This window comes from Balaenoptera musculus, chromosome 14 (genome assembly GCF_009873245.2).
Source record: "Balaenoptera musculus isolate JJ_BM4_2016_0621 chromosome 14, mBalMus1.pri.v3, whole genome shotgun sequence".
Lineage (NCBI taxonomy): Eukaryota > Metazoa > Chordata > Mammalia > Artiodactyla > Balaenopteridae > Balaenoptera > Balaenoptera musculus.
Window position 1 is genome coordinate 27,628,270 of NC_045798.1, and position 13,480 is coordinate 27,641,749.

General features: G+C 49.7%; 1 protein-coding gene across 1 annotated transcript; it reads right to left on the bottom strand.

Moving 5' to 3' along the window:
* Positions 1-1,138: 1,138 nt before the first annotated feature.
* Positions 1,139-2,537, bottom strand: CLDN5 (claudin 5). The gene has a single exon (XM_036874120.1). It carries the CDS (start codon positions 2,407-2,409, stop codon positions 1,753-1,755), a length of 657 nt encoding a protein of 218 aa, XP_036730015.1. The 5' UTR covers positions 2,410-2,537; the 3' UTR covers positions 1,139-1,752.
* Positions 2,538-13,480: the final 10,943 nt, after the last annotated feature.

Below are 13,480 nucleotides of genomic sequence, written 5' to 3' on the forward strand. Positions count from 1 at the left end.
CCCTCTGTAGTCATCCCACTGTTGGGAGCTAAGGCCCCCAGATAGTTGAGCCTCCCTGGAAGTTCTGGGATGCTGGGCCATGTTCACAGTAGCTGCCCTGAGCCCATGTCCTTGGGTTCTGCCCCTCCCCACAATGAGGAACCTGGCCAGGCCTGGGAGACTCCTTGCCATTGGACCCGGCCCAGGCATTTCTGGACATGGCCCTCAGGGTGGAGTTTGGGGGCATTTGCCAAGCCCTCCCCACTGGCTGGGCTTGGAACTCCTCCCAGCAACCCCTGATCCTGTCCACTGTTCTCTTCTGCCCTGGAAGCAGTGAGTTCTTGGTGGCTGTGACAGCTCTGGTCTGCTTTGCCCTCCAGGAATCCCACCCAAAGGAGGAAGGTCACACGGTGCTCCCAGCAGGGGCTGACACAGAGGTGCTGATGGTTGGCCCAAGTCTGGCCTGGCCGCCAGACCACCAAGATGGGCACAGGCCCTGTGCAGAGAGCTAGGATGGAGGGGCTGAAGCTGAATCTGGGCAGCCGGCTGCAGGTGCCTCCTCCCCATGGCAACGCGCTTCTCAACCTGCAGCCAGCTCTGCTGGAGCCCAGCACACATCCTGGATTTGCCCCTGTTCCCACTGCACTATTGGCGGAAAGGACGGAGTCAGTGTTGTATAGATGTCTAGCCATGTTAGGCGACCCAGAGATGGCCGAACCCTGGGAGGGCAGGTGGAAAACGCCTGTCCGGTGGTGCCTGGGGACCAGCCTCTTCTAGGCAAAGCCAGCAGCCTGGCAGCCCACCCTTAGCCCTACCTGCATCCCAAGACCCACACACACTGGCTGGGGTCAACCTACATCTTCCGCTGGGGTCTGCATCACAGCCCCTGCTCTCCACCCCCACCCCCAGGCCCCATGACTCAGCAGTGGCCCTTCTGACTATAGATCTCACCTTCCTGGGTTGCAGTGAGCTGTGGCTGTTTCCCACCCAACGGGAAGGTGACCAGATGGCAGGAGGGACCTGAGAAATGGCCATGGGATCTTCGGGATCCAGCCCTGGAAGGTCCCCACAGGAGCTTTTTGGGGAGAATTTGGTGGGTAGGTGGATGAATGGGGGCTGCAGAGCACAGGCGGTGACTGGACAAAGAACAGGACACAGGTGGGAGGGTATCCAAACCATTTACTAAGCAGACTCTTACCCCACCCCCCCAAGCTGCGAAGGAGGGCAGGGCCCCAGCCCCACACCCAGGATCCGGTGCCCGTAAGCCTTGCCTGGAGAGCTGCAGGGGTGAGACAGGGAGGTCCAGACCAAGTCTCTTGCCCCCACCCGGAGGCCAGCCTGCTGATGGAGTAAAGGCCAGCTATAAACGTCCCTCCGGCAGCCAAGGCTGGGGCCCCTGGTCTCTCGGTCTGCCCCTCTGGAATCAGCAGGAGCCACTAGGGAGTGGGTGGCATCCAAGACCCTGACGGTCAGAGAGGGAGCGGCATCTCCAGTCCAGTGCCCACACAGCTGAAAGAACGCGCGCCCTACCCACGTCGGAGCCAGCACTGGACACAAAAAGAAACAGAGCGAGTCTTCCCAAGTGCGCGTCGCCTTGCGGGGCAGGGCGCAGCCCAGAGCCGGCTAGGCGGCCGGAGAGGACGGGCTGCGGACAGAGTCCGGCCCGTGCGCAGGACCCGGAGTTCCGCAGAGCCTGTGCGCCACGGAGGCCGCCGTCCATGCGGGGCTTCCCTGGCCGGTCCTCCCGCTCGCGGCCCTGCCGCGCAAGCGCACTCAAACATAGTTCTTCTTGTCGTAGTCGCCGCTGGCCGTAGGCCGCCGCGGCGCCGAGTACTTGACCGGGAAGCCGAAGTCGGGGCGGCCGGCGCAGACCCAGGCGCCGCAGCACACGAGGCCGCCGCCGCACATGAGCAGCGCCGAGGCGGCCCAGCCGATGTAGAGCGCGGCGCCCAGCTCGTACTTCTGCGACATGGGCACGGTCGGGTCGTAGAACTCCCGGACCACGATGTTGGCGAACCAGCAGAGCGGCACGAGCGCCAGCAGCCCGCAGAGCGCGTAGAGCGCGCCGCCCGTGAGGGCCACGCGCGCCTTACCCGGGCCGGGGGCCACGCAGGTGGTGCACTGCGCGCCCGCCAGGGTCACGAAGAGCGCGACAAGCGCCAGGAGCACGGCGCCCACGGTGAGCGCCCGCGCCGCCTGCACCTCTGTGCTCAGCGCCAGCACCGAGTCGTACACCTTGCACTGCATGTGCCCTGTGCTCTGCACCACGCACGACATCCACAGCCCCTTCCAGGTGGTCTGCGCCGTCACGATGTTGTGGTCCAGGAAAGCGGTCACCTGCCACATGGGCAGCCCGCACGCCAGGATCAGGCCCACCCAGCCCACCAGGCACAACACCAGGCCGAGAATCTCCAGCGCCGCCGACCCCATGGCTGGAGACAAGACGGGCGCCCGACGGCCCGAGGCCTCCGGGCGCGCACAGCTCACTCCCTCCGACCCCCTGCCCGTCGGCACCACAACACAGCCTCGGGTCTGCGGGCGCCTCTAGGGGGGCTTCCCATTTGAAGGTTCGGGGGGCGGACTATGACCCGCGGGCCCGGCCCCCCGCCCTGAGCAGCCAATCCACGCCCAGGCCATCCGCCTGCAGCCAATCGCAGACGCCCCCGGCAGCAGGAGTTAGGAAAACAACTGCGCGTGGGGGTAGCGGTTGGCGGGTGGCGGGTGGCGGGTGGCGGGCGGCTGGGGGGAACCGCGGGGCGCCCGGTGGCGGCCCCGGACCCTCATCCCCTGTTGTCCTGGTCGCTGCAGAGCCCATTCCAAGCTGACCTGGGGCGGCTGCGCGAACGCTCCACGAACCACCTCCCTGTGCGCCCCCACCTCGCCGTTTCAGGAGCTGCATGACCCTGGGTCTGCACCGATTTCCCCGACACAACCTCGAACGAGCCAGTTGGTCCCTACCTCTCGGGCCAGCTCCACTCTTCCCTGGCCCGGTCAGCGGGAGCCCCCACCATCGCCACCGCGCCGAGGCCCCCAGGTTAGCCAAACACAGCTCGGCCTGTTCCTCCAGGAAGCTCGCCCTGGAGTCCAAGCCCAACCTAGGCCCCTTCTCTGCACCCCGACCACTGTGGCCCTTCGAGTGCTGACACTGTCTCCCTCACAGGCCGAGAAGCCAGGAAGGCCTGTTTGGGTCAGGCCGGGGTTCCTGCTTCGTCCAAGGCCCTGCCCAGCGCCACCACATCCCTGGGGTTTGCGGCTCCAGCACAAAGCAGAAAGAACGGGGCCTTCCCACGGCCTCCGGAGACCCCCACTCTGCCCCTGCTGCCGGGGCTTCCCATACCTCCCAACCTTTGCACCGACTGTTCCTCTTCCGGAGATGCTGCCCATCCCCCATCCTTTGAGGCCCAGCTGAGGCGACACCGCGTCAGTAAGTCCCCAGTGACCCAGCATACAGGCAATCCTCCCAGGAGCAGCCCGTGGCCCCAGGCTCTGCCACCTACTCCCTGCTCCAGGCCTCAGACAAGAGACACAGAGAGAAACGCAGGGGCTGTGCTCTGCCCTCCCACCAGCTGCAGTGCTACCCTGGCACCCCAGCCCCCAGGCCACCCTCCGGAAGCCAACATGGAGTTTCCTGACTGGGAGGAAGAGCCCCCATCCTCGCTGGAGGCGGGAGGCGAGGGATTTCCGGGCATTCTTCTGCACAATGGCCCAGCAATTTCTCCAAAGGCCCACTGGGACGGACAGTGGGGCCCCCTGAGGCTCAGGTAGGGGCACTAGTCCCTTTCTGGCAGCCCCCTCCCCACTCCCTGTCAGCCCCTCTGTCTCCAGCAAAGTCTGTATTCTGCTCTGGAGTGGGGCTACCAGGACCCCCACTCCTTCCTCAGGTCCCAGGTGCCTGACTGCTAACAGGGCCTCCCCAGAGAAGGCCTGCCTTTGAGGCTGGCCAAAGCCTGGGCGCCTCAACAGATCCGTCCTTCCTGGGCCCGGTTCCTTCTCCTCCTCAGGTGGCTGAGATAATACCCTGTCGTCTAGCACGGGGAGGCACCCAAGGCAAGTTTGCTGGGCCCTGTGGGATTGGGGGGGACAATTTTACCCCTTCTTTCACCCCAGCCCCCTCACTCCCTGCACAGATGGAGCTCCCAGGACCACTGCCTCCTCCCAGACACCCCTCACTCACTGCTTCCCTCCTGTTGCAGACCCTTCTGGACGTCCCCTCCCCCCATCCACTCCAGGAGGCCCAGCCCTACCACCCACCCACCCTTTCAATCCCGCCTCCCCGTGGCCCAAGTCCAGGGACCTTGCCCAGGGTACCCCCATGACACTCCACGCTGCTGTCTTCCCGGGTCGACTGCTGCGGTCTCCTCAGGCCATCCAGGCCCCACCCTTGGCCACTGGGGCTGTTCTTCTCAGGGCAGCTGGGCCATCTCAGCAGGCCCTGCTCCTGGGTCACACTCTGCCTGAAACCCTCTGTGGCTCGCACTGCCCATGGACAAAGCACTGACTCCCGGGAGCGGCCCAGGTGACATGGGCCAGCTGCACCGGGTCTGGCCAGTCCAGCAGCATACTCCACGTTCCATTCAGACTTGCCTCCCTCTGGGCCCTCAGACTGGTCTGTCTACACCCACGCCTCTTCTGCTTGCAGTATGTATCCCTTGGGCAGGGCCTGCATCTACTAGGTTGTGTTACCAAGGTCACTGCCTCTTGGATGCCTTCCTGCCCCCATCCCTCAGCCTTGCTCTCGAGGCCCAAGCTGGAGCTGCCCGTCTGCTCGCTGGTTGATCCCACCAGTATCCAGGAACGAGCCCCAGCACAGTGGCCGTCTTCATGCATCTGTCCTGGGCAGGGGGCTGCCTGTGACCCATGCTGACCTCTGGCCACCTGCCACCCCTCCAGCACCTCAGAGCTGCAGCCAGCACAAGGTTCTCCCCATTTGCCTGCCTACCTGCCTCCCTCTGTCTGCCACTTTGGGCCCATCCTGGCCTGGCACCCTGGAGCAGCCCCAGTGAGTCCACATCTCTTTGGGGACAGCCTCACAGTATCTCGGGGACTTGGTAGAAGGGCCTCAGTCCCCACCTCTCACAATCTGATTTCTACCCCGACACCACTGTGTTGGTTGTAGGCCTGGCCGCAGTTGAATCAGAGCTGCCACAGAGAGGCCCAGCCCCAACCTGCGGGGGCGTGAAGATTTGCCTGCCCTTCCTTCCACTCTCTAGAATCTCCTAGCCACCTACTATACGCGGAGCATCATCTCCGGGTAGAACACCCAGGGGGCTCCTGCCCTCAACCAGGGACTGGGTAGGGCTTTCAGGTATGCCCTTGGCTGTGAGGGAAAGAGATGGCAGAGTGACACCAAGTGATGAAGGCCTCTCTGAGGCGGTGATAGTTCAGCCCAAACCCAGGAAGAAGTTCCACACAAGAGCCCAGAGGCGGAAAAGGGCAGGAGGAGGCCGGCGGGGTTGGGGTGACATGGTGGGCCCAGGCCTGCAGGCCAAGGGTCCAGGCTGGGCAGGGTGTGGATCCCTGATTTCTGGCGAGGGGCTCTTGGGCCAGCACGCCAGCCAAGGCCACCTGCTCATCTGCTGCTATTGTTCTGCTTTCCCAGGGGAAGTGCGGCAGGATCTCATTAATTGTGTGGGGGAAAGGCCTGAGTCGGCAGAAATCAGTTTATCTTGAGCAGCTGCCGGCTGACCCTGCACCACGGTGATCCGGTGACCTTCCAGGGACAATCTAAATTTAGGCTCCAGATTTCTGAGGACTGGGGTTTGGGAAGCTCCTAGTTAAGGGATTTCATTTTGGGGGAAGTGGGAAATAATGTCCCTTCTGTCTTTTGGCTTTGAAATAGTTAAGGATGTTTTCCTCAGGGTAGCAGCTGTTTGTGGAGCCTCTGAGCACAGAGCACTGCCTGTGCCCTTTCTTGGTGCAACCGGTGCCCCAGAGGCAGCTCCTCCAGCACCGCCAGACCTGGCCTGGGGCCCAAGGTGTCCTGCGTGGGAGGGGCATGGGTGCCTGTGCCGATGCCCAGAGTGCCCTTTGACAAAGAGCTGGTGAGTTCACAGTTCAGATGAGGGAACTGGGCTCTCCTTGCCTTTGTCCCACCATTGATGCAAAGCCCTCCGTGGTGGAGACTGCAAGGTTGAAGGGGAGACAGTCATCAATCCTGAGTCCTCTGCTGCCACTCCTGAGCGCCCTCCAGGTTCCTGAGACAGCCTCCGTGGCTCCCTTGACCTTCACAGCTCATCTGATGTCAGTTTGGTCCTCAGAGCAGGCACCACTGGCTGGCTGGCAGAACAAGAGGGCACTGTTGCTTAACCTTCCCCAGTGGGTAGGGGAGTGTGGGGGGCAGAGGGCTCTGGTTGACAAGAAACCCAGGGTCTTGTAGACCCCTGTGCCCTCACGGATCACACCAGATGGTGGTCTCTGTGTGATCTCCTGGAGGCCAGCAAAGGCTCTGTGTAATGGCAGTAGTGGCCCCAGGAGCCCAAGGCAGCCCTGACCCCGCACCCTCCACCCCTCATACCTGCACTGCCTCCGTGGCCTCTCTGTCCATCTTCTCTCCCCCACCCGTCCCTTCACAGATTCCGTCCTTCTCTGCATGCTGCATTTTGCAACAATTTTATACTCTTTCACTTAAAATCAGTAGAGTCATTCTGGATCCTCCTTTTCATTTAGCATCATATTGTAAACATGTCCCTACTCTGTTAAAAAACACCCTCATGATTATCATTGTTTCTAACTGCCTTGGGAGCTGGAGAGCCAGGATGGAATCATCTATCTCCCCCACTCCTGAGAGTGGGTGGTGACCAAGGCAATCTGTTCCAAGGTTCCATAAAATGGGGATGGTAATGGGCTCAACATCAAAGGGCTGCCAAGGAGCTTAGTGGACAGCACTTCCTGGCTCAAGGTGGATGCTGGATTAACATTAACGGTGATGATCATCCTGGTAATTATGCAACCATCCCTCAAGACATAGTTTCATAAATGATAATTTTCTATTATAAATAATGCTGCTATGAATGGCATTATTCATGAGCCTTGGTATTTCGGGTAATTTCCTCAGGAAAAACTCCTCAAAGTAGCATTTCTGGCTCACACCCTAGAGGGTGTGTCCCTTAGACACCTTATCTGAGTATGCATTTTCACTGCCTGTCATTAGCTCTAAGTAGTCACAGTTTTTAAAGTTTACTAATTGGATAGGTAGAAGATGGCACCTAACTTTAATTGGCATTTCTTCACAAGTAATGAAGTTAAAATTTTTTTCCAATTAATACTGCTCATTTTTATTTCCTCTTTGGTGAACTGTCTATGTATCCACATAGAGCCTTGGTGTTTTCTCACTTTATATGTTAGAAACATTACTTGCTATCATATATATGGCATATACTTTTTGCTGTTTCCTACTTAACCTATTAACGATTTTTTTCAAAATGTTATAGAAGTTTGAATTTTTGAGTATTCAAATCTATTAAGGTTTTCCCTATGGGATTTCTATCTTTATCTTTAGCCATCAAAAAGTCCTTCTAGGGGCTTCCCTGGTGGCGCAGTGGTTGAGAATCTGCCTGCCAATGCAGGGGACACGGGTTCGAGCCCTGGTCTGGGAAGATCCCACATGCCGCGGAGCGACTAGGCCCGTGAGCCACAATTGCTGAGCCTGCGCGTCTGGAGCCTGTGCTCCGCAACAAGAGAGGCCAATAGTGAAAGGCCCGTGCACAGCGATGAAGAGTGGCCCCCACTTGCCACAACTAGAGAAAGCCCTCGCACAGAAACGAAGACCCAACACAGCCATAAATAAATAAATAAAAATAAAATTAAAAAAAAAAAAAGTCCTTCTATAACCAGAAAATACAAATTAAGTTATGATTTCTTATAGTTTTCTTCTCTGTCTCCTCATGCCAAAGAGGGTTTCTGATTCTGACCAAGATGAATAGGACCAACTGCAGATAGAGTTTTGCTCAAGAGCAAAAAGGTGGGGAGGGCATAGGAAAGAAGCAATAAATTTAAAGATAGGACAATAGGGTTATTCCATCTGAACAAGATTAAAAAAAAAAAAAAAAAGAACAGAACTTCAGGAAATGTGGGATCATAACAAAAGGTCTGACATCTATGTCATTGGAGTACCAAAAGAAGAGAAGAAAGAGGCCGGGGATAAAAAAGTACTCAAAGAAATAATAACTGGAAATTTCCTAGGTTTAGGAGGAAGAAAAGAAAAAACATACAGATTCAACATGTTGCCAGAACCCCAAACAGAATAAATCCTAAGAAATCCACACCAAGACACATTGTAATTAAACTTCTGAAAACCAAAGACAAAGAAAAATACTGAAAGGAGCCAGAAAAAAAGAACATCTCACCAATAGGGGAGAAACAAATCAAACGACAGAATTTCTCATCAGAAACCATGGAGACCAGAGAACGTAGCACATTTTTTTAAGCACTAGAAGGAAAAGAAAATGTCAACCCAGAATTCTGTATCTAGTGAATATATTCTTCAGGGATGAAGCGGAAATAAATATATTCTCAGATGAAGGAAAACTAAGAGAATGTCACCAGCAGATGTACCCTAAAAGAATGGCTAAAGGATGTTATTTAAACAGAAAGGAAACGATAAAAGGAGGAATCTTTGGACATCGAAAAGGAAGAAAGAATATGACAAGCAAAATGTTGGTAAATACAACAGACTTTCCTTCTCCTTTTGAGTTTTCTAACTTATGTTTAATGGTTGGAGCAAAAATGATTACACTGCCTAAAGTGGTTCTCAGGGTGTGTAGAGGAAATATCTAAGATAATTGTATTATAAATAGGAAAGGGTAATGGGACATAAAGGGAGGTAAGGTTTCTCTACTTCATTCCAACTGGTAAAGTGTTGACATCAGTAGGCTTTGATGAGTTATCTGTATAAAGTGTAATCCTAGAGCAACCACTAAAAACTTTACAAAGAGATACACTCAAAAACACTATAGATAATTCAAACAGAACTCTGAAAGATGTTCAAATAAGCCATAGGAAGGCAGGAAAAGGTAAACAGAGAAACAGAGAGAAAGAGAATACACAGAAAACAAAGTGGCAGACTTAAGCCTTACCATATCAATAATTACATTAAATGTAAGTGGTCTAAATACAGCAGTTAAACAACAAAGGTTGGCAGAGTGCACCAAAAAAATTACCCAAATATATGCTATTTAAAAGAAACTCAATTCAAATCGAATGACATATGTAGGCTGAGAGCAAAAGTATAGAAAAAGATATACTATGCAAACATTAAATAAATAGAGCAGTGGCTATATTAATATCAGATAAAGTACACTTCATTAAGAAAATTACCAGGGACAGAGACACTACATAATGACAAAAGGGCCAATCCACCAAGAAGGCACAGCAATCCTAAATGTGTACACACCAAGCAACAGAGCTGCAATATATGGGAAGCAAAACCTTATAAAATTGAATGCAGAAATAGACAAATTGACAATTATAGTTGAGGCTTCAACACTCTTCTCTCAACAACTGAGAGAATAAATAGACAAAAAAATCACCAAGAAGATAGAACTCAACAACACCATCAAACAACAGGATCTAATAAAAATTTATATAACACTACCCAACAACAGCAGAATACACATTCCTTTCATGTGCCCAGAGAACCTATACCAGATAGACCATATCCTAAGCCACAAAAAACCCTCAAAATCAGTGAAAGCAAAAGTTGCTTCTTTGAAAACTCAACAATATTAACATGCCTTTACCTAAACTGACCTTAACAACACTACTAAAATCAGAAATGAAAGAAGAGGTATCACTAATAATATCTCACTAACAGTAAAAGTGATTTTAAGGGAATACTATGAACAATTGTGTGCCAACAAAGTAGATAACCAAGATGAAATGTGCAAATTCCTACCAACAAAAACTACCAAACCTGACTTAAGAAGAAATAAATCTGAATAGATCTATAACAAGTAAAGAGACTGAGTTAGTAATTTTAAAGATTTCCAACAAAGAAAAGTCCAGGACCAGATGGTCTCACTGGTAAACTATACCAAATGTTTAAAGTAAAGAAAAACTAATACCAATCAATCTTTAACCCTTACAAAAAAATAGAAGAGGGCGGCACACTTCCTAACTCACTCTATGAGGCCAGAACTGCCCTGATCCAAAGTCAGACAAAGACTTCACAAGAAAACTACAACCAATAATGCCTGTGAATACAGATGCAAAAATACTCAACAATATACTAGCAAACCAAATCCAGCAACACATATAAAAAATACATGACCAAATGGGATTTATTCCAGGAATGCAAAATCGGTTTAATAAGCAAAAATCAATCAATGTAGCATACCAAAATACTTAGATGTAAATCTAACAAAATACGTACAGGAGTTATATGCTGAAAACTATAAAACACTGATGAAAGGAATCAAAAAACATCTAAATAAACGGAGAGGCATTCCATGTTCATGGATTGGAAGACTCTGTGATAAAGATGTGAATAATGCACTTCCCTTCAAAATCCCAGGAAGATTTCTTATAGATATAAACTAGATTATTCTGAAATGTATATGGAGAGGAAAAGGAATTAGAATAGCTAAAACAATTCTGAAAAAGAAGAATAAAGTGGGAAGAATCACACTATCTGATTTTAAAACTTATATAGCTATTAATATACTGCTTATAGGGGACAGAGACATTGTTCAATGGTGCTGAGAACCCAGAAACAGCCCCACACAAGTACAACTGATTTTTGACAAGCATGCAAAAGCAAGTCAATGACCCAAAAGAATTGAAAGCAGGGACTGAAACATTTGTACACCAACATTCATAGCAGCATTATTCACAACAGCCAAAAGGTGGAAACAACCCAAATATCCGCTGATGGATGAATGGATAAACAAACAGGTTGTATATCCATACAATGGAATATTAGTCTTAAATAGGAAGGAAATTCTAACTCATGCTACAACATGGATCAACCTTGAAGACATTAAGTGAAATAAGCCAGACACAAAAGCACAAGTATTGTATGATTCCACTAACATGAAGTCCCTAGAGTAGTCAAATTCATAGAGACAAAGTAGAATAGTGGTTGCCAGGGGGCTGGAGGAGGGGATGGGGAGTTATTGTTTAATGGGTACAGAGTTTCAGTTTGGGATAATGAAGATGTTCTGAAGATGGATGGTGGTGATGGATGCACAATAATATGACATACTTAATGCCACCGAATTGTAAAAATGGCTGAAATGCTAAATTCTATGGGATGCACATTTTACCACAAAAAAGACAACTCAATGGAGGAAGGATAATTTTTTCAACAAATATGCTAAAGCAATTAGATATCAATAGAAAAAAACATCAACCTCAACCAAAACCTCACATCATAAAAAAAAAATCTCAAAATGAATCCTAGATTTAAACGTAAAATGTAAAACTATAGAACTTTTAGAAGATAACTTGGAAGAAAATCTTCAGGACATAGACATGACACCAAAAGCATGATCATAAAAGGAGAAAATGGTCAATTTAACCTTATCAAAATTAATTTTTGCTTTGTAAAAGACACTTTTTAAAGGATGAAAAGGTACACACTAGGAGAAAATATTTGCTCATGGATTAAAATGCCTAGAGTAGTAATGTCCAATAAGAAGTGCCACAGATACTATTTTTACTATATTACCGGGTTGCAGTTCTTTTATTAGATTTATTCCTGGATTCTTTTTATTTTTGTTGCTATTTTTAAATCTTTTTAAAATTGCATTTTCTAACTGATTTTTGCTTTTGTATAGAAATGCAAATGAATTTTGCTTTAAATCCAGCGACCTTATCTAATTCTAATAGTTTATTTGTAGATGCCTTTGGGGCTTCCACATAGATTATCATTATCCCATGTAAATAATGAGTTCTGTGTTTTTCTTTCTAACTCTTCATACTTTTATTTCATTTTCTCATTTCACTGCACTGGTTAGGATATTCAGTAGCACATCATATAGAAGCCTTCATCATGGACATCATGTAGAGTTTCTGATCTCACAGAGAATGCTTTCATTGTTAATGTTGTCTACTATATATTAGTAGATGTACTTTATTAGCTTCAATTCCTATTTTTGTTTTTTATTTTTTGTTACGAAAGTTTAATTTCATCAGGTTTTTTTTTTGCTACATCTATTGAAATAATTCTGTGGTTTTTCTCTTTTAACCTGTTAATATGGTGATTTACTTCAAGTAATTTTATAATGTTATACCAGTCATGCTTTTTTTTTTTTTTTTTTTGGCTGTGTTGGGTCTTTTTTGCTGCGCGCAGGCTTTCTCTAGTTGTGGCGAGCAGGGGCTACTCTTTGTTGCGGTGCACGGGCTTCTCATTGCGGTGGCTTCTCTTTTTGCGGAGCACGGGCTCTAGGCATGTGGGCTTCAGTAGTTGTGGCGCATGGGTTCTAGAGCACAGACTCAGTAGTTGTGGCGCACGGGCTTAGCTGCTCCACAGCATGTGGGATCTTCCTGGACCAGGGCTCGAACCCATGTCCCCTGCATTGGCAGGAGGATTCTTAACCACTGCGCCACCAGGGAAACCCAATCATGCATTTTTTTTTAAATTTTATTTTATTTTTGGCTGCGTTGGGTCTTTGTTGCTGCACATGGACTTTCTCTAGTTGTGGGGAGCGGGGGCTACTCTTCGTTGCGGTGCGTGGGCTTCTCATTGCGGTGGCTTCTCTTGTTGTGGCACACGGGCTCAGTAGTTGTGGCTCGCAGGCTCTAGAGCGCAGGCTCAGTAGTTGTGGCGCACAGGCTTAGTTGCTCCGCGGCACGTGGGATCCTCCCGGACCAGGGCTCGAACCCGTGTCCCCCGCATTGGCAGGCGGATTCTTAACCACTGCACACCAGGGAAGTCCCTAATCATGCATTTTGGAGATAAACCCAACTTGGCCATGAGAAATTATCTTTTGGATCCATTATTGGATTCAGTTTGCATCAGTGTTTATGAGTGAGATTTACTGGTAATTTTATTCTCGTTCTACTCTTGTTCGGCTTGCATATCAAGGTTATATCAGCCTTGTAGAAATGAGGTGCGAGTTTCCTATTTTTCTATTATCCAAAATAATTTATACAAGATTGGAAGGTAGAATTTGCTTGCAAAGCAAGCCTTTTTTTCCCATGTTTAAAAACATTTAAAAAATTGAATTATAGTTGATTCACAATGTTGTGTTGAATTATAGTTGATTTACAATGCTGGTGTACAGCAAAGTGATTTAGATACACACACATATATAATCTTTTTCATATTCTTTTTCCACCATGGTTTATTACAGGATATTCAATATAGTTCCCTGTGCTATACAGTAGGACCTCATTGTTTATCTAGTTTATGTACAGTAGTTTGTATCTGCTAATCCCAAACTCCTAATTTATCCCTCCCCCACCCCTTTTCCCCTTTGGTAACCATCAATTTGTTTTCTATGTCTGTGAGTCTGTTTCTGTTTTGTGAATAAGTTCATTTGTATCATATTTTAGATACCCC

Excerpts from the sequence above, each read along its gene's own strand:
- CLDN5 (XM_036874120.1), bottom strand. The coding sequence starts at position 2,409 with ATGGGGTCGGCGGCGCTGGAGATTCTCGGCCTGGTGTTGTGCCTGGTG.